Source organism: Pristis pectinata, chromosome 20, assembly GCF_009764475.1.
Source record: "Pristis pectinata isolate sPriPec2 chromosome 20, sPriPec2.1.pri, whole genome shotgun sequence".
Classification (NCBI taxonomy): domain Eukaryota; kingdom Metazoa; phylum Chordata; class Chondrichthyes; order Rhinopristiformes; family Pristidae; genus Pristis; species Pristis pectinata.
Genome location: NC_067424.1, coordinates 17682791 through 17704415, shown reverse-complemented (window position 1 = coordinate 17704415; position 21625 = coordinate 17682791). Strand labels below are relative to the sequence as shown.

Genomic DNA, 21625 nt, shown 5'->3' with positions numbered 1-21625 from the left:
ATCTTGCATTGAAATTATCCAGTGGCTTCCAATAACTATTGCACATCGTCTCACTGGTTGGTAATCTACAGTCTGCCCACTGCCATTAATTCTGACAGCTAAACTGAGATCAGCCAATTCAGTGCACACAGGAGACACAAAAGAGACTGCAGATACTGGAATCTGGAGCAAAAAATAAACTGCTGGAGGGACTCAGTGGGTCAGGCAGCATCTGTGGAGGGAAATGGACAGTTGATATTTCAGGTGAAGACCATCTAGACTGAAAGAGGAGAGGGGAGAGAGCCAGTATAAAAATATGAGGGGAAGGGGTGGAGCAAGGGCTAGCAAGTAACAGGTGGATCCAGGTGAGGAGGGAAGAGTGGAAATAGGAAGCTGGGAGGAGACAGGTGGAGGGGACGAAAGGCTACAGATGATAGAATCTGATAGGAATGGAAGATGCATGGAGATGCTCAATGCATACCTGGGGTTTGTCCTTTGCCCACTGTGGCTAGCTTCACATGGGGCCATGAGTGCATCTGCTGAGCTATCAGGGACAGTTGCACACATGGCTGTAGCAAACCTCCCAAACCGGCACGATTAACTTACGTGAGTGAGATGCTGAAGTGAAAACGCTGCCGCAACCCTTTGAAGGTGATGAAGGACTGCCGAGGGAAGCTCCGAGTGGTCACCTCACAGTACGGCTTCTCATACTCTCCTGGCAGGCAGTCACATTTGAAACCCCCGACCAAAAGGTTCACGCACGCCCCGCCATTCCGACAAATTCCAGGAGAACACCGGCCAGACCGAGAATTCACTTCACAGTAACTTCCTGAAGAAGAGAGACATCAGCTTAGTTTCAGCTCGGGGATCTGATTGTAACTAGTTGAATGCAGAGTACCAGCGATTAACAGCTCATAGCCAGCATTAACTAATGAGAATAAGGCATTCCAACAGAATATATAACTTCCACATGGACAGTAGTGTGACAAATGTTTACTTGTGCCTATTTTTAAACTTTAAAAGAAGTGGAAATTGGTTCATTAGTGAATGGATTACATGTAAAATGGAGCAACTCGTGGGAGTTGAGCTCAACTAACGAGAAATTGGATTGCACCTACTTTTGGTGAGCTAAAATACAATATCTCTAATTGGATCTCCCTTTAAAAAAAAGAGGCTAACTAATCCATAATCCAGTGTGAAACTGGATTTACATTCAAAAGTGAGCAATGATACAGAACCTCGCCCAATTTCACATCTCCTGAAACTTTGCTGCAATGCAACCAGAGACGGGCATCAGTCCTTTAAGGCACAACCTACAAGGCAGCCACACAGTAGCAGCAGACTGTGGCTGCCATGGAGGAGACAGAGTGGAGAGGGAGACACCTCTTACAACCAGTCAAAAGGACATGCAAGTCCTGGTCAATTAGATAAGCAGAGTGGTGCAGCAGAAGCGTGCTGGGCCCATAACCCAGAGGTTGAAGGATCGAAACCATTGTCTGCTATACTTCAGCTGAACATTAGGGGCAGGCACAGTAGTGCAGCAGTTAGCATAATGCTATTACAGTGCCAGTGACCCGGGTTCAATTCCGGCCACTGTCTGTAAGGAGTTTGTACGTTTTCCCCATGTCTGCGTGGGTTTCCTCCGGGTGCCCCGGTTTCCTCCCACATTTCAAAGACATACAGGTTAGGAAGTTGTGGGCATGTTATGTTGGCGCCGGAAGCGTGGTGACACTTGCAGGCTGCCCCCAGAAGACTTTATGCGAAAGGATGCATTTCACTGTGTGTTTCGATGTACATGTGACTAATAAAGATATCTTATCTCTTATCTTATATTCAATAAAGACAGAAAAAGCTGGAAAAAGCATACGCAGAAAGAGAAAGAGTCAACATTTTTAGTCTGTGACCCTTCATCAGAACTGATTTTCATGATTTTTGATTCCCATGAGATATAGGCTAGGAGGAAACTTCTGTGTATAAGGGGGACAGGTGAACTGTCATGCTCAATACAAGGCAGGCCCAACCAGATGTCATGGAGTCATACAGCACAGAAACAGACCCGCTGGCCCAACTGGTCCATGCCAACCAAGATTCCCATCTAAGCTAGTCCCAATTTCCCATGTTTGGCCCATATACCTCTAAACCTTTCCTATCCATGTACCTGTCCAAGTGTCTTTTAAATGTTTTTAATATACCTGCCTCAACCAATTCCTCTGGCAGCTCATTCCATATATAGACCACCCTCTGGGTGAAAAACATTGCCCTTCAGGTTCCTATTAAATCTCTCCACTCTTACCTTAAAAAGTTATGTCCTCTAGTTCTTGAATTCCCAACCCTGGGAAGAAGAGAGTGCATTCACCCTATCTATGCCCCTCATGACTTTAATATACCTCTATAAGATCACCTCACATTCTCTTACACTCTAATGAATAAAGTCCCAACCTGCTCAACCTCTCTCCATAACTCAATTCCAAGTCCCAACAACATCCTCGTAAATCTCCTCTACACTCTTTCCAGCTTAATGGCATCTTCCCTATAGCAGGGTGACTAAAACTGAATACAATCCTCCAAGTGTGGCCTCACCAGCATCTTGTACAACTGCATCATGACCACCCCACTTCTATACTTAATGCCCTGACTGACAAAGGCCAGTGTGCCAAAAGAGTTCTTCACCACCCTGTCCACCTGTGACTCCACCTTATGGGAACCATGTACTTTTACTCCTAGGTCCCTCTGCTCTACAACACTCTCCAGGGCCTCACCGTTCACTGTAAATGTCCTACCCTATACTTCCCAAAATACATCACACTTATCCAAATTAAACTCCATTTGACCCTGCCCATCTCCTACAGCTCCACACAAAGATGCCCAGGTTGGTCTTCGAGGGGCCCCCTTCTCTCTCTAGTTACTCTTTTTTTCATTAATATACTTATCACTAAAAAAGTTGCTTTGCAGGTAAAGACTTGTATGACCACAGAGAATCTTCAAACAATGGAGCACTGGAGAAAGAAACTGCATGATTTCACAATGTGTTCTTCACATTACTGTTTACATCTGCAGTGTGGAGATCTCGACAGAAAATGTATTTTGTGCAGAGGTCTGATATTCTAAGCAGGCTGCCACACATCAGGAAGGGCAGAGGTGTTTTTTTTAAAAAGCTATTAAAATAACTGGAATATGGATTCATTCATTCGTGTGTTATATTCACTGCAGGTAGAACTGCAAAGCAGAATGTGAGGGGATTTTATGCACATCATGTGGCTTCCACAGACCAGCATGGCCTACAAATCCCAGTGTGTGAGATGCCCCTGGATCCTCACTGGAATCAAAATAGCTAAAAAATCATTTGCTGACAAATATAGTGCCTGTGCAATTCTTTGATTCAGCAGTGAACAGCAAATTGAGAGACAAGGCAGAGACCTTTCATGGCTGCTTGGGGAACCCCTGTGGCAAGGAAATTGGGTGTCAACGTGACCTTTAACTTCATGGGGAGAGCAGTCCCAGAGGTCTTCTCACAGAATGTTATGTATCTTAGTCATGGCAGCCTTTGAAATCCTGACCCTGCAAATACACACAGTCTTTTCTCTAAGATAGGGGAGTGCAAAACTAGAGAGCATAGGCTTAAAGTGAGAGAGGAAAGATTTAAAAGGGACCCGAGGGGCAACATTTTCCGACAGAAGGTGGTGAGTATATGGAATGAGCTGCCAGAGGAAGCCAAAGAGGCAGGTACAATTGCAACATTTAAAAGGCATTTAGACAGGTACATGCATCGGAAAGGTTTAGAAGAATATGGGCCAAATGCAGGCAAAAGTGACAGGCTCAGTTAGGCAACTTGGCTGGCATGGATGAGTTGGGCCAATGGGTCTGTTTCCATGCTGTATAACTCTGTGACTATCCATCATAGACATAACATCTCGGTGGGACATTATGTCTCTGAGGCTTCTGTGGAAGTAGGCACATCTCTGATGGGCTTATAGTTGCCTCTTGCCCTGAGACTCCCAACCCACTCCAAGTGGCCAGTCATGAACATAACAACGGGTCCAGTAATGGACTACTACCAGAGGAGTCACCACTGTGTACCTTATACCAGTGCCCTATCCAACCACAGCAACTAAATGCTGAGAACAACACTCACTGTAACTTTTAGTGCACACTATGGACTTTGGAAGGTGCTTAAATAGCCTACAATTTCTTTTAAAGTTCCTTTGTCAGGTCAGCAGTGTGTCACTTTAAATATCTAATAGAGCAATCAACTAGCATGATGTGTTCCTAGCTTGACAGATTGCTCCACAACAGTTGTAATATGGAATGTTTTGCTATAATGTATATCCATGCGAACAGAGAATGAGGTAATTTTGTGCACAATTGTTGCTGGGAAAACATCAGGTGTCCTAAAATGGATAGCAATGGAAGAGCTTGGTCCAATTTTGCCCCTGGTGCAATTTTACCCTGAAGTGATCCCCAACATGATCTACTCCATATTAAGTCAACATTGGATCACATAACACCCAAAAAATAAGGCACTCACAATCCAATTTCTAGTCTCACTTCTGAAATTTGGTTCTATGGAAGCAATTTTAGAAGCAAAGTTAAAATGTGCACGCATTACTTAATGCTGATGCACATCCAGAGAATGAATTTCAACACTTTGCCTCTCATTATCTTTTGCTGGAGGAACATGACTGTCATAAAAGCAAAATGTTCTTAGACATGAGAAAACTAATCAAAACAGAGAGTACTAGAAAAACATAACTGCTCAAGCAGCATCTGTGGAGAGAGGAAAACAGAGTTAATATTCCAGGCCATGGACAATTCATCAAAATACAGAAATGCTTCTGATGAAATGTCATCGACCTGCAATGTTAACTGTTCATCTTCCACATATCCTGAAAGACCTCTGAGTATTCCCAGTGCTTTCTGTTGTTGTAACTGTTATCAAACTTGCTAAGCATCCAATAATCTTTGACAATGTTATGCAAAGAAAAACATACAGAAACTCCACAGAATCATTCAGATTAACACTTTAGGTTACAGAGTTTTCAGAAACAACATCTGTATATTTATGATGGTTGCTGAAATTAATTCCTCATTCTGAGCTGCAGTAGTTGATTGTACTCAGTTTGTATCACACTAGAGAAATCCATCCTGTCAGCTGTGACTCATTAACTTGCACTCTAGTGTAAGCATGGCAGGCACGGTAGTGTAGCAGTTAGTAACGCTTTACAGCACCAGCAACCTGGGTTCAAATCTGGCCACTGTCTATAAGGAGTTTGTACATTCTCCCTGTGTCTGTGTGGGTTTCCTCCGGGAGCTCTGGTTTCCTCCCACATTCCAAAGACATACAGGTTAGGAAGTTGTGGGCATGCTATGTTGGCACCGGAAGCATGGCAACACTTGCGGGCTCCCCACCAAATCACTACACAAAAAGATGTATTTCACTGTGTGTTTCGATGTATGTGTGACTAATAAAGATCCTATCTTATCATCTCTCAGTCAGAAGATTGTGGGTTCAAGTTCTACCTCAGAGCCTTCAGCACAAACATCTAATACAGTAGTGCAGTACTGAGGGAGTCTTGTCATCATTTAGATAAAATATCTGTTTTCCTGGATGGGTGCAAATGATCCCAAGGCACCATGCTGAAGAGATGTTGTTTTGGTACCGCTCAACAAATGTTATTAAAACAGATTATCTGGTCACTATCATCTTATTGTTTGTGGAATTTACTGCACATGAATTGGCCTTCATTATCCCAACATTTCAACAGTGACAACACTTCTAAAGTATTTCATTCACAATAAAGAGCTGTGGGTCTTCCTGAGATAGATGTGAAAGACATTATAGAAATTCAAGTCACTTTTATTTGTATGAAGGAGGAAAAATTGCAAGGAAGCCCAGTCTCGACTACATTCCAGAGACAGCAATTACCCAACACCATTCACCTATACCACCCCAGAATTCCAAATATGGTATATTCCAGTTTAGTGCTATTAAACTGACCTAATGCACCAAGAATTAGATTATGATTTCCCATGTAAAAAAAAACTGTCAACCGACATGATGCAATTCTAATAAAACATCACAGCAGGCTTTCATTTTTCAACCATAATTTGATTTAAGACATCTGAAATTAAAAGGAGTGCACTTTACAGGTGTAATCAATTCAATTCCAACAAAGCATAGACTGGTTTATTGATTAACAAAATGGTAATTAAAAGCCATCTAGCTGTCAGAATAATTGTATTTACTGTATGGGAGAGCTAAAAAGCACAGCTAATTCTTTTGATTCAAGCAATTGTCACGCTCTTGATAAGCAACATTTAAAAGCTTGAGGCTAGCCTTCAATTTTTATACATTTGGTAGATTAAACCTGAACCTTCAGGACATTCATTGGGATATTGGCAGCAGTTGCCACAAACTAGCCTGTATGTGAAGACACGGTACAATATTGATTTTCAGATACAGTAGTAATATGACAGAGAACTGGGTGAATGTCTAAACCATTCCTTATATTTCTTTACAATTTTAAGATCGTGTGACACTGCAAATGTGGGCAGGAAACATTGGACTAAGTCACATGGAACTTGCCTACTGTGTGGCAACAGGTATGATTGGCCAAGATGAGTGGAGTTGTGAGCAGACTCAAAGCCATTGGTGCAGGCCTTTCACCAAATGTGCACATCGGCAGCAACTGAACAATAATTCAAACAAACTTTAGTATTTACCATCAAAGCCATTTCATAGACCATAATTCTTTGCCCCACCCAAGCCACAGAAGAAGGGACTCTTAACCATTGAATAAATCACATCAAAGAGCAAGTCTCTCAGGTGCAATATTTCACAGGCATACTCCCTCTATTGTATCTACTGCAGTAAGAGTTCCTGCACAGAAAGGCCTTGATCAAGGTCATGTTTCATATCTGGACTGACAGCCGTGGCAAGCTCCTGACATCAGCGGAGCTTTTGCTGAATGATGATGGATTGACAGTAAGCTCTTGAAATGGGTCAGACCTGCAATATTCAACCAGAAAATGATGTGCTTCTGGAATGAATGGGGGATGTGGTAGTGAGATGCAGGGGAGGGTGAATGAGATCACAGTGAATGTATTACAGCAGCATTTTAAACTTAATGTGTCAATTGTTACATCTCATGGGAGTCTCAGATGACAAAAACATACATTAAATGTTATCATTTTTGAAAGAAAACAGCATTTCCTTTTTTCTGAATTAATTATTTTCTTTATTCTCCCATCTGTCTACCCAGTAAGTAATGAGTTGGATGGGTTAATGATCCGTGTGCAACACTGGACATTCAATGGCCATACTTCAAGTGAGAGCCTCAATACTGAAGCACCAACAGGCAATTTAATTGTGGAGTACACAGCGTCATAGAATGGTATCAGGAGTTTGCCATTTGGCCCATCATATCTGTGCTGGCTCTCTACCACAGCAACCCACTAGTCTTTTCTCCATAGCTTTAAGAATATTGCTTCACCTTGTAATATTCCAATACTCTCAGGCAGAACCTGCTTCTGCCATCCCTACATAAAAAAAGTGTTTCCTCAATCTATTGGACAGTGAAGGTGGTTATCAAAAGTTACAGGGGGAACTTGATCAGTTGAGTAAGTGGGCTGAGAATGGCAAATAGAGTTTAATTCAGATAAGTGTGAGGTGTTGTATTTTGGAAAGTCAAATCAAGGTAGGACTTCCATAGTGAACGGTAGGGCCCTGGGGAGTGTTGTAGAACAGAGGGACCTTGGAGTTCAGGTACCTGGTTCCCTGAAAGTGGAGTCACAGGTAGACAGGGCAGCAAAGGCAGCATTTGACATACTGGCCTTCATCCTTCAGGGCATTGAGTATAGAAGTTGGGAGGTCACGGTGCAGTTGTACAAGCACTTGGAGTATCAGGTTCAGTTTTCGTCACCCCACTTTAGGAAAGATGTTATTAAACTGGAAAGAGTGCAGAAAAGATTTATAAGGCTGTTACCAGGACTTAAGGAACTGAGTTATAGGGAGAGATTGGACAGGCTAGGGCTTTATTCCCTGGAGCATAGGAGACTGAGAGGTGATCTTATAGAGGTGAATAAAATCATGAAGGCCATAGATTGAGTGAATGCACTCAGTCTTTTTCTCTGGGCTTGGGAACTTGGGAATCAAGAAGGGCATGGATTTAAGGTGAGAGGGGAAAGATTTAATAGGAGCTTGAGAAGCAACTTTTATTTTACACAAAGTGTGCTATCTAATTGGAATGAGCTGCCAGAGGGAGGTGGTTGAGGCAGGTACAATAACAACTTTTAAAAGACAATTGAACAGGTACATGGATAGGAAAGGTTTAGAAGGTTATGGGCCAAACACTGGCAAATGGGACAATCCTGGATGGAGCATCTTTGTTGGCATGGACCACCTGGGCTGAAGGGTCTGTTTCTGTGCAGTATAAATCCATGACTCTACTCCTCATCTGTGTGTAGTAAAATGTAACACTAAATGGAATCCCATGTCTATTACTTTTACTCACTAGATTATCTGGGAACTGTTGCATTTTACCATGCTTTTTTTCAGAAGTCGTATTGACAAATTTTACTTTGAAGCTTTTGTAATTTCTTAACAGTAAGGAAATATTCTTTTTCTGAAAGAAGGTGTATTTCATCACTCAGCACACAGCAAAAACACTACGCATTTAATAGGATGTAAACTTTTCTAAATAAATATACTTGCTGGTGGAAAGATCAGCAACACACAGAGGCAGACAAATCAAAAATAAACAATCTTCAAACAATCTAAAAGTCACAATAAGCATTCGTATAAGAAGAGTCTATAAAGAGTCAAAATACATGAATTTTTAGGTGTAAAGCTACAATTGTGACTTTCCACAAATCAAAATCATTTTGTTTTTTTTAAACTATTCCTAGTAAGCATTCCTCTAATTGTGGCCTTGTTATGAAAGAATTGCTTATTTTTTGAGCTCCTTTATAATTATGTAATCAACTGAACTTGTTTTTGCTTAAGGGCTTTAATTATATATTCTTATCAATCCTGTCTACATGAGGCATTCTTACAATACACTTTCTTTGTTCAGTGGTTTCACATTATTTCTTTGATTTAAAATTGTCTTAAATCCACAGTTTAAACTGAATTCCTTTTCTTCCTGCCGTCTGTGCTCTCCAACTCACACTTATTGAAACAAATGTCAGTTTTCCGAAGTATAGCTTTAAGGCCTGAATAATGATGGTTTATGGTGTTTACTGTGGCTGCTTCTGACCACCATAAACCCTTAACAATGGATGTATAAACATTGCTCTAATGACTGCTGAACAGAAAGTTGTACTGCTGCTACTGTACAATTAAGTCCATTCAAGCAGTGTCTTCTGCTACTATACAATTAAGACCATTCAATAGACGCACATTGAGCCTACACTTTGAAATATTGGTAGTATAAACAGTAATATAACCATTTGATGACATTTGTCTAGCAAGCATCAAACACTAGCACAAAATCAATCAACCCTGCTGTTGGTCTAAGTTTTAGCACGTACTGGAAGAATTAACCTCCTAGACTTCTGCCACCTAGAAGGACTAAGGCAAAAGGTGACTGAAAACACACCACCTGCAAATTCCCCTCCAAGGCATACACCATCTTGACTGGGAAACATTTTGCCTTTCCTGCATTATTGCTGGATCTTAATTTAAAGTTTCAGTTTAGCTTTGCACTAAAATGAACTTTGCATTTTTTTTGTTCTAATTGTGTTCTTGTAAAAATTGTGTATAATTTATGTTTAATTTATGGTTTTCTTGTGAATACTACTTATATGATGCTATGTGCCTGTGATGCTGCTGCAAGTAAGTTTTTCATTGCACCTGTACATACATGTACTTGTAGATGTGACAATAAACTTGACCTTGACTATACAGAAACAAGAGAGACTGCAGATGCTGGAAGTCTGGAGCAAAAAACAAAATGCTGGAAGAACTCAGCAGTCAGGCAGCATCTATGGAGGGAAATGGACAGTCGAAACCCTCCATCAGGACTGGGAAGAAAGAGGGGAGAGAGCCAGTATAAAAAGTTGGGGGAAAGGGGTGGAGGGCAAGAACTAGCAGGTGATAGGTGGATCCAGGTGAAAGGGGTGTGATAGGCAGGTGAGGGAGGGGAGAGCAGGAATGATGCAAGAAGCTGGGAGGTGATAGGTGGAAGTGACAAAGGGCTGAAGAAGAGGGAATCTGATGGGAGAGGACAGTGGACCATGGAATAAAGGAAGTGAGGAGGGGAACCGGAAGGAGGAATGCATTGGTGATGGGCAGATCGAGAGGGTAGGGAGGGGAAAGAGGTGGGGTGATGGGGGCCGGTGGGATAAGGGAAAAAGGGGGACAGGGCAGAGTGGTTACCGGAGGTTAGAGAAATCGATGTTCATGCCATCAGGTTGGAGACTACCAAGGTGGAATATGAGGTGCTGTTCCTGTAATCTGCATCTAGAATCAACTTGGTAGTAGAGGAGACCATGGACAGAGATGTCAGTATGGGGATGGGAAGTGGAATTAAAATGGCTGGCCACCTGGAGATCCTGGCCAGTACAGCAGCCCAAGCAAAGATGCTCGACGAAGTGATCCCCCAATCTGCGTCGGGTCTCACCGATGAAGAGGAGGCCGCATCTGGACCACTGGATACAATAAATGACAGCGATAGATTCACGTATGAAAGACTGCCTCACCTAGAAGGACCGTTTAGGGCCCTGAATGGTGGTAAGGAAGGAGGTGTAGGGCAGGTGTAACACTTAGTGCGATTGCATCATTTTTGATAATGCATCACTTTTACTGCACAAAGGAGTGGATCAAACACTCACTAGGCTGGTTTCAAGGATGGCAGGTTTGCCATATGAGGCGAGATTAAGACAACTATTGTTTAGAAGAATGAAAAGAGATCTTATTGATTCTTGCAAAATTCTTAAAGGGCTGAACAGGCTGGATGTAGGGAGGATGTTTCCATTGCCTGCAGAATCTAGAACCAGAGGTTCGAGCCTCAGAATAAGGGTAAACCAATTAGGATTCAGATGAGGAGAAATTTCTTCACACAGAGGGTGGTGAATCTTTGGAATTCTCCATGCTGGAGAGTATGACACTCCTTGTAATCTTCTTCTTAAAAGGGTTACATGAATGGAAAAATCTGGTATTGTTTTAGAATTTGTGCCTATTGCACAGCTACAACTCTTAACCTCAATGAAGTTAAGGTCCTTTTTATTAGCAATTTTATCATAAACAAAATCATTAAAGCCCAATCTTTTCATAGGGATGCTGACTGATTAATCACTATTCAAGCTTACTTAATAAGAATGACTTGTGATATATGACTTATAGAATGACTTAGAGAACCACACTCCAGCAAGAGTCAGCATGTTCAGGCTAGCAAAATGCAAACTAGCCGGCATAGTTCTTTTCATATCCAGATGAACTAATGTTCATGCTACAATACAACATACTGCTTAAGGACATGTATTTTGACCATGAATGACAATGTATTTAAATCCTGGGTGAGAGAACATGACTGTATTGTGTATCCTTTATATAACAAACCAATGATTAGATCAGATACTTCCAAGAAATAGTTAAAGGAATACTTTTGTACAATTTCTTCAAACCATTTTCAACAATCAACACAATAAACACCTTCTAAGCCTAAATCTCCAAGACTTCTGCCACCTAGAATTACAAAGGCAGAAGGTGCATGGAAACACACCACCTGCAAATTCCCCTCCAAGGCACACATCATCTTGACTTGAAAATATTTTGCCTTTCCTGTATTATTGTTGGGTGTAAATCATTGCAACTCCCAATCCCCAGAGAATTGTGGAAGTACCTTCAGCAGATGGGCTGCATCAATTTAAGAAGGCAACTTCCCATCACATCCTGAAGGGTGATTAAGGATAGGCAATAAATGCTAACATTTGTATCCTGTGAATGAATAAATATTTATTTAACAAAAACTTAAATGCCCCCGGCTTCTGGGAGGACAGATTACCGTTGAATATGAAGCTGATTTAATATTGCAAAAGTACAGCCATTAAAGCACATCTGTGCTTTAATTAGATTATCCTACATATCCAGACATAGGTAACTTGCTATCTGAAAATCACATCGATATAATCAGTTTTTGTACCCTACATTATGTTTTCAAAAAAAATCACAAAAAATAATCAGAATTTTATTGTAATTATTTTTTTAAATGGTGCTTCAAACATTATGGGTCCATCTTTAATTATTAATTACTCAACAGACCTTCTACAATTCAGCATATGTCTCAGCTTATTGAAACTTCAATGTTCATTATGTTAAAAAGCAAATTATATTCAGAAATTATGTTAATTATCCTCAATTTTTATTGATGTATGGTTTGCCAAGGTAATTAGCAAAAGGACTTTGTCATGTAACCCGACACAATTAGTGCTAGTTACACAAAGAAGTGATGAAATGATACAGTGCTGCAAAAATTCAGTGACTGTACGTAGATGATAAGGACGTATGACAGGTTTCATTGATTAAAATGTCTTATGGGTTTAGAAAAAAAATATGGATGTGAAGCAAAGGAAGAGATGGTGAGAAGAGTTCTGGGGCAAAAGGAAGGGGATGCATCGGAACCTGGAGACTTAAGTACTGGGGCTAAATTGGATAGTGACAGCAAACATTAGTTGTCTTCATGCTACATTTTTAACTTCACCCAGCAGAGAAAATTTCTGCTGTTGCTCATTGTCAGAATATCAGAGTCTAGGCAGCAGTAAACAAGTTGTCATTTGCTACAGTATATCACCGTAGGGTCCAACTCTAGCCAATACCAGTTCAAGATGGCTTACATTGACTAATAGCAGGCTGCACTTATACAGGAATTACATCGTGGCTGTGAAATTACAATCTTTAGAATTTTTTGGAAGAGATGGAAGATCCCAGTGAAAATGGTCCCTCTGGTTTGCCGATCCATCAACAGAGACCTTGGCTGATGAGGTGGGTGGCACTAATTGGGCGAATTTTGGTCTGGCAGAAAAGTAAAAGCACTGTGCCTGGTTCCTGCATACTAGATGGTACCCATCAAGATGTGTAGTGTGTGGTCACGGAGTAGCTGTACACTTGGGGTGGAATCCCTTGTAGTTGCAACTCGTCTCAGAATTCGCATGGTACCCTTGACATCATCTGTACACCAACAAGATTCTGCAATGGTCCCACAACCTGTTTCACTGTCTCATGGTGATAGGACAGCAGTGAAAGAGATGACTTTTGTTCTCTGGGTTGGGACAGCCTGTGGGTTCCCAAATCCAAGAATGTGAGAAGTTCCAGAACCATCAAAGCCGAAGACCACTGCGAACTTAACAGTCACAAGCATCGCATTTCAGGCCTTGCTCTGAACTTGCATCATTGGGACGTCATTAATGAAGCAATCTCCTCAAATGTTGCTCCTCCTACTAATGAGATTCATTCCCACACACTCCTGTTCTATATGGTGCTTTGGTGAGGGCTTTTTTCTCCCCCACTTCCAAGCATTCCTTCCTCCAAGTATAGCCCCATCTCCTTGCTCTGCATATCTGCTCCTCAGTCTATCTATTGCATTACACCCCTGGAGGTAGAAAAATTCCCTGAATCTGGATGTGATAGGATGTTACTGATACCTTTAAATAGAGATATTTAATCCATCCAGTGGAGGGATAAAACATCTTGAAATGACAAAGACAATGAAAATCACATGTGCCTTTAACTAAAAAATTATTTTAATATTAGTAGTAGAAAAACTATGTGGAATGTTGTGGGAATATAATTCTGCCCTCTCTGATGAATGCAAAAGATCAAGAAGTGAAGGAAGGACTCCACCAAACAGTTCCCTCGATGACTTTTGAAAACAGATTATCCAGCCACTTATTACATTGGTTGGATCTATCTCACTTTGGGTAAACTAGTGGCTGCATGTCCGACCCCACCCACCCGGGACATTCTCTCTTCTGTCCTCTTCCATCAGCTAGAAGATACAGGAGCCTGAAGGCACATACCACCAGACTTAAGGACAGCTTCTACCGCACTATGATAAGACTATTGAACAGTTCCCTTAATCAATGAAATGGACTATGATCTTATGATCTACCTTGTTGTGACCTCGCACCTTATTGCACTGCACTTTCTCTGTAGCTGTAACACTTTACTCTGTACTGTTATTGTTTTTACCTGTACTACGTCAATGCACTCTGTACTGACTCAATGTAACTGCACTGTGTAATGAATTGATCTGTATGATTGGTTTGTAAGACAAGCTTTTCACTGTACCTCGGTACAAGTGACAATAATAAACCAATACCAATACTAACGTGATTCGTTGGCTCTGAATGCGATGCTCTAAGCAGGTGAAAGATTTATATAAAGGAAGGTTCCATCTTTCTTTCTCTTTATTTTTGTTTTATTTATCTCTTCTCTCACAGAAATTAAGACATCAACATTGAAACAGCAGTATTGTTATGCTTTTGCAAACTCTTTCTTATTGCAATGCTGCATGCGTAACTCTGTGCTACAAAATTATTTTGCCATAAAGTTATGTTTAATTCAGAAAGTTTAATTGTTTGTCATGTCTTAAAGGGTCCAGAGTTCAGGCTTAAGGTCACCCGAGAATACAATATCATTGACGTGTCTCTATCAATTACTCCAAACAGTCTGAAAACTTAAAGTTCAATGTTAAATGACCAACATCTGTGGAATGGAAATCCTATAATAAAATTCAAGGCCCAGCTTAGACCTCCCTCGGGTATATTTGTAAAGCAGCATTACTATTGAGAACCTCTCATTGGCCGCATCATTCAGCAACCAGCACTTGTTACTATGGGAACCAGGTCCCTGTGATACCCTTCTTCGTCTGAGAGATGGAAAACATGTCACGAAGGGCAAGACTGGATTTTACAACCATGATTTATTTCACACTTAAACAAGGAAGCTGTATACCAAAAAGAAAATACTTCTATAGATCTGTCTGACTTAAATTCAAAGCACTTATATTTTGGAAAAAATCCCTATTGGAATAGTAATGACTATAATTTAATATCATTATGTTTTACCTCTTGCCCTCAATGGGAATTAGTCTTCAAAGTCATTAAAACAGATGAAGTAGAAGAATTCAAATCCAGTTTCTCCACTGGCTCAGGCTGTTTGACAGAGGAAAAGTGATCATAAAACAAACTGAAGGCTTGTTTCAGAAGCATTTTGTCTGCATGGAAACACTCACAATTGCATTTAGTATCAGGTTGCTTGGTAAAGAGTTTAGACACTACATTAAATGGCAAGGTTCTCTATCGATTTCTCCACTAGGCCTAGAAATTGTAGCATGAAATGCTTTTATTTGTGGGATATGATACAATTTTGTTGGGAAGTACTTTGATTAAGGAATTTCTCCACTAAGTCCACAATCTTCCTTCCACATATCCAACATTCTGAAGCAGTCAGACATGCAGAGTGCCATCCAACAAAATGCAATCCATGCCTGGAGATGCTTCCATGATTTTCATGCACTCTATGGACAGCATGGACCACTCATGCTGAAGTTAGCTAATGAGTTTGGTTTTATCATAACTTAAAGTAGACCTGGCTAAGGCGACCCAAGCCAATGGAGTGCTGATTTAGATACAGATCTTTTAAACTCATAACTCACCACTCATAATGACTCTAACCTCATTCACCTCCAACCCTGCAGTCTGTTTCAAATCTTACTCTCTAAGCAGACTGTGAGGTCAAACTTTCCCCACAACCTGATGGTGATACTGACCCCACCAGTGACAGCTAACTGCAACCTTGCCTGTTGACCCAATTTGAACCTTAGGGTGGCAATTGTTCTCCTATCACCTGCCAGACCACTCCTTACTCTTGGCCTTTCTCCATTGTAACTCATCTCCCCAAATCATAACCTGCAAAACACTCTCAGAACTTAGAGCAAAAAACAATCTGCTGGAAGAACTCAGCGGCTCAAGCAGCATCTGTGGGAGGAAAGGAATTGTCGACGTTTCATGCTGCAACCCTGTATCAGGACTCATGATGCAGGGTTTCGACCCGAAACGTCGACAATTCTTTCCCTCCCACAGATGCTGCTTAAACTGCTGAGTTCTTCCAGCAGAATGTGTGTTGCTCCAGATTCCAGCGTCTGCAGTCTCTTGTGTCTCCACTCTCAGAACTTACCTGTGGGATTACCCAGAGGAAAGGAACATTCACAGGGCTAAACCATTTCCATTGCTAATTCTGCAAGACAGGGCTTTTAAAAACAATACCCTTGTTGGCCCCATGTATAGCAGCCTTTTAATGTCAATTGTAGATGCTAAAATATTTCTAGACCTCTGCCTCTTGTTGTGATAGTCCAGCCCTTGGCCACTGGTCCCTTAATTTTGGGCATGGACTTTGATGTTGATATCTATTCTGTGTAACTTTGTACCAAAAACAATTGCATTTATGTATCCCTTTTCACATCACTTTCAGGATTTCCCAAAACATGTAAAGCCAATAAAGTGCAGATGCTGGAAATATGAAATAAAAACAAAAAATGCTAGAAAAACCTGGCAGGTCAGGCAGCATCTGTGGAAGGAGAAACAATTGACATTTCAGGGCAAAGACCCTTCAACAGAATTGTGAAAGAGAGAAAACAGAGACACAGTGGAATCTGCCAGAGGAACTCAGCGGGTTGAGCAGCATCTGTCCTGATGCGGGGTTTTGACTCAAAACATTGACAATTCCTTTCCACCCACAAATGCTGCTCAACCTGCTGAATTCCTCCAGCAGATTGTTGCGAAGAGAGAAAACAGGTTAGTCTAGGGAGCAGAGAAGGTGGCGAAGGGCAATGCATGGAACAGTTGAAATTTCTGTAATACAATGAAATAATGCAGCTATTAAATGGGCAGTTAGGCTTCTTTGTCCGTGTATGCATTGCTAACGTCATGAAATCTAGACAACGTTGTATAGTTTGGCTTACTGAGACATGGCCAGCTGGCTTGCATAGACCCATGAAGGAAAGAAGAGAAGAATGGTAGGAAAAAGTGGCCACTCCTGATACAAACAGAAAGGAAATGTTATCTAAAGTTGGAGAATTCAATATTGAATCCTACAGGCTGCCATGTACCCAGATGGAAGATCAGATGTTGTTCCTCAAGTATGCTTGTTCCTCATTGTAACAGTGCAGAAGGCCACAGACAGAGTCACAGTGGGAGTGAATGGGGAACTAGAATTGCAGGCAATCAGAAACTCAGGGTCACTCTTGCAGATTGAGTGCAGGTGCTCCTCAAAGCAATCAACCCAACCTGTACTTGCTTTCCTAATCGTAGAGTAGATCACACTGTGAACATTGAATGCGGTACATTAGATTAGATGAAGTGCAAGACTGGAAAGACTGTTTGGGTCCCTGGATGGTGGGAAGGGAAGAGATGAGATGAAAGGACAGGTATTGCACTTCCTACGATTGCATGGGAACGTGTTGGATGATGGGATGTGGTTGGCGGGGATGGAAGCGGTGACTAGCCAGATGCAAGTGGAGCAATCCCAACAAAAAGTGGATGGGAGGGAATATATGTCCACTGGTGGAGCACTTCTGAAGATATAAGATAAGATATCTTTATTAGTCACATGTACATTGAAACACACAGTGAAACCTTTTTGCGTAGAGTGTTCTGGGGGCAGCCCGCAAGTGCTGCCACACTTCCGGCGCCAACATAGCATGCACACAGCTTCCTAACCTGTACGTCTTTGGAATGTGGGAGGAAACCAGAGCACCTGGAGAAAACCCACGCAGACACAGGGAGGATGTACAAACTCCTTACAGACAGTGGCCAGATTTGAACCCGGGTCACTGGCGCTGTAAAGCGTTACGCTAACTGCTACACTACTGTGCCTGCCACTATATAGTATGAAAATTGCTGCAACCAATTTGCAATCAACTTATGATCAGGAAATCTATTTAAACAATGTTGAAGAAGGGGCAGGTGTTGGCCAGCCATTAGAGACAATGCTTCTTTTAAGTGGTGCATGGAATCCATATGGGAAGGCAAACAGGACCTTATCTGAAAGAGTGCTTCCAACACCTCTACACAATCTACTGATAAGATGAAAAATGAGTAAAGTTTCCTATTCCTGGTCCCTGATGTGCTTATGCACATATGGCCATCTTGTACCTTCTAATTCATTCAATATCACATCTGATCCTGTACGTCAAGTCTGGTCTCCTGCTATTTCTCCATATTTTGTGTTCAAAAGTCCATCATTGATTAGTCTTTAATTCAGTCAATTTCTGAATGTCCACAGCCCACAGAACTCTGAGGAATGAAACTTCTCCTCATCTCAGTCCTAAATGGCCAACTCTCCAGCTAAAGGAAACTATCTCTCAACCTTCACCCCATCAATCCTCCTCAAAACTTAGTTGTCTCAATGAGACTACTCTCCTTCTTGGCTCATTCTAAGATACTGGAAGATGGTTGGTGAGTCAAATGAACAAAAGTACTTTAGTAATCAAAAGAAAAAGCCTAAAGTTAGGGACAGGATCCTTGATGTATCTGCACTGGAGAAATGGAAGATAGAGTTTAATCTGGGCAAGTGTGAGGTATTGCATTTTGGGAGGTCAAATATAAGAGAAAGTTTACAATAAACAGCAGGACCCTCAAGAGCAATGAATGTCCAAGTCCACAGCTCCCTGAAAGTGGCAACACAGTTAGTTGGGGTGGTAAAGAAGGCATGCTTGCCTTCATCAGTTGGGGCATTGAGTATAAGAGTCAGGAAGTCATATTGCACTTGTATAAAACTTTGGCTAGGCTGCATTTGGAGTATTGTGTGCAGTTCTGGTTGCCCCATTACAGGAAGGATGTGGAGGTTTTGAAGAGGGTGCAGAAGAGGTTCATCAGGATGCTGCTTGGATTAGAGAGTGTTAGCTATAAGGAAAGGTTGGACAAATTTGGATTGTTTTCTCTGGAGGGCCAGCAGCTCAGGGGAGACTTGATAGAATTTTATAAAATTATGGAAGGCATAGATAGGGTAGATAGACAAAGATTTATTTCCAGGGTAGAAATGTCAAATACTAGAGGGCATAGCTTTAAGGGGAGGGGGGAAAGTTTAAAGGGGCAAGCTTTTTTTTATACAGACAGAGAGTAGTTGGTGCCTGGAATGCACTGTCAGGGGTGGTAGTAGAAGCAGACATGGTAGTGGAGTTTAAGAGGCATTTAGACAGGCACGGATGCAGATCAAGTGCATGCAGATGAGATTAGTTTAATTTTGCATCATGGTCAGTACAGACATTGTGGGCCAAAGGGCCTGTTCCTGTGCTGTACTGTTCTATATTCCAGACAGACAAAACTGTTCTGCCCACTTCTATCATATCATTGTTGCAAGAGCAGCTGGTCACATGGTACAAGTCTGTCTTCATCAACCACATTCACGTGATCAATCTGACATAATGGAATTCTTAACAAATTGGCTTCATAAATAATAGGCTGGAATGAGGAAGAACATGAAGAATAGTCAAACTCAGCCGCTTCCAACATACAAATAAACTCAAAGAGACTATTTTAACATGTCCACTTGGCTCAGCTGGTACAATCTCATGTGAAAATTGACAGTTATAGCTCTGGCAGATCATATAGTCAATCAACATGACAAAACCTGTTAACTAGTCATTAATCTTTGTCCTTTAGTTTACTAAATAACATAAATTATCTTGTAATGGAATGAATTATGTGAAAGGTTTTGAATTTTATTGATGGATACAATCCCAACAGTAGTCCGGTAGGTTGAACCACTGAATTCTGTTGTATTGGTTTGCACAGGTTTGGCAAATACTAGGAGAGAGGTGAGGGAGGACAAATGGAGATAATGTCCAAAAGAAGAAACAGTTTGGTTTTCTGCCCGTGATCCTTAGAGAAACTACTTCCTAGACAAAATATTGCCATGAAATCCTGCTTCCTATCACTTGCAAGACAGGAAGGAGAAAAACAACAGAAAGAGAATTAAATTGAAATTTTTAAAAACCCTGGAGAGTTTCCAGGTGTTGATCTAATATGGACAATGATTACAAGCAGCACATGATGTCATCTCAGCCTTTTAATCAGGTTACTGCTCTATCACCACTCACTTTCCATTACCCATCATACAAAATGCAAAGAAGTAATATGACTAGAAATTCAACTGGATAACTTTACTTTCAGTAGATCAACAATTAAAATTGTTTCCCCCAGTGAAGCATAAGAACAGGCATTTCCAGGTCACTTTTTGCATCACTCCAGAAAATGGACATGGCATTTCCAAGCACCAATCACCCTATACCCTTGATGTGATTTCAGTAGCAGTCATGTTGTTCTCCATGAAACGCTCCTTATGGGTCATTGAGAGGAAAATACAACTATGTGGTCTCATAAATGACCACTGTTAGGCACTCTAGGTACAACTAGGTCTTCACACAGCAGCCCTTGAGTAGTATGCGAGTGGGGAACAGATGTGCTGTGCTATCAGCCATACTCAATCGGACAGCATGTTTTTCAACGATCATGTACTGAAGTCTTGGGCACGTATACCTTACTTCAATGAAATTATTCCACAGTTCATTTTGTGGACAAGGGAGAACATTGAAGTGTTAAACCCCCATTAGGGGTATTTATTTATTGAATTACAGACTTAATACCATCTATGTTAAAAACGTAAGAAATAGAAACAGGAGTAGATCATTCAGCCTTTCATGCCTGCTCCATCATTCAATAAGATCATGGTTGATCTTCTATCTCAGCAGCACATTCCTATATTAATCCAATATTTCTAAAATACCTAAATATCTAAAAATCTATCAATCTCTGTGTTGAGTACCCTCAGTAACTGAGCCTCAAAAGGTTCACTACCCACTGGAACTTCTCGTCATCTCTGTCTTTATTTTGACATTATGACCCTTGGGGTCAGGCAACCCAGCCAGAACTAACATCAACTCCACATCTATATTGGCATGCCCTATAAGAATTTTACATGTTACAATTAAATTACTTCTCACTCCTCAAAACTCAAGACACATAGGTCTATTCTGTTTAATCTCTCCTCATCCAACAATCCAGCATCCCAAGAATTATTTTGATAAACTTTAGCTGCTCTGGAATTCTCTATCCAGAGTGTTGTGGAGGCTAGTTCATTGGGGGTACTTAAAGAGGAAGAAGATAATTTTTTTTTTGGAAGATCAGGGAATCGAGGGCTATAGGGAATGAGCAGAGAAGAGGGAATGAGCAGAGAAGAGGGAATGAAGCCTGGAGCAGATCAGCCATGATCATATTGAATGGTAGGACAAGCTTAAGGGGCCACATGTCCTCCTTCTGTTCTTATTTTCTTATGTTATTATGTCATGTTTACCTCCTCAATCACAAATATATCCTCCCAGACCTGCACACAATATTCCATGTGTGGTCTCAGTAGGGCCCTGTGTAATCGGAGCAGGATACCCCCACACTTGCTCTCACATTGCCTTGCAATAAAGACCAACATATCATTTACATTCCTAATTGCTGTATCTCAATGTTCACTTTTGTGATTTTAACACCTTTTAATCTTTTCCCATTCAAAAAATACTTCTACTTTGTCCTGCAATGTGTAATCCACGTTTCCTAAGGGAAAAAATTATGGTCAACCAACATCTATTGAATGGGAATT

At 41.1% G+C, this 21625-nt stretch overlaps 1 protein-coding gene across 2 annotated transcripts in view; it reads right to left on the bottom strand.

The window, feature by feature from the left end:
- The window catches only part of LOC127580781 (cadherin EGF LAG seven-pass G-type receptor 2-like), a 231820-nt gene that overhangs the window by 105495 nt on the left and 104700 nt on the right, over nucleotides 1–21625 (bottom strand). For both annotated transcript variants that reach the window (XM_052034651.1, XM_052034652.1), the window contains exon 3: nucleotides 586–808. In XM_052034651.1, the coding sequence (XP_051890611.1) occupies nucleotides 586–808 (223 nt within the window). The remainder of the gene's footprint in view (nucleotides 1–585; nucleotides 809–21625) is intronic.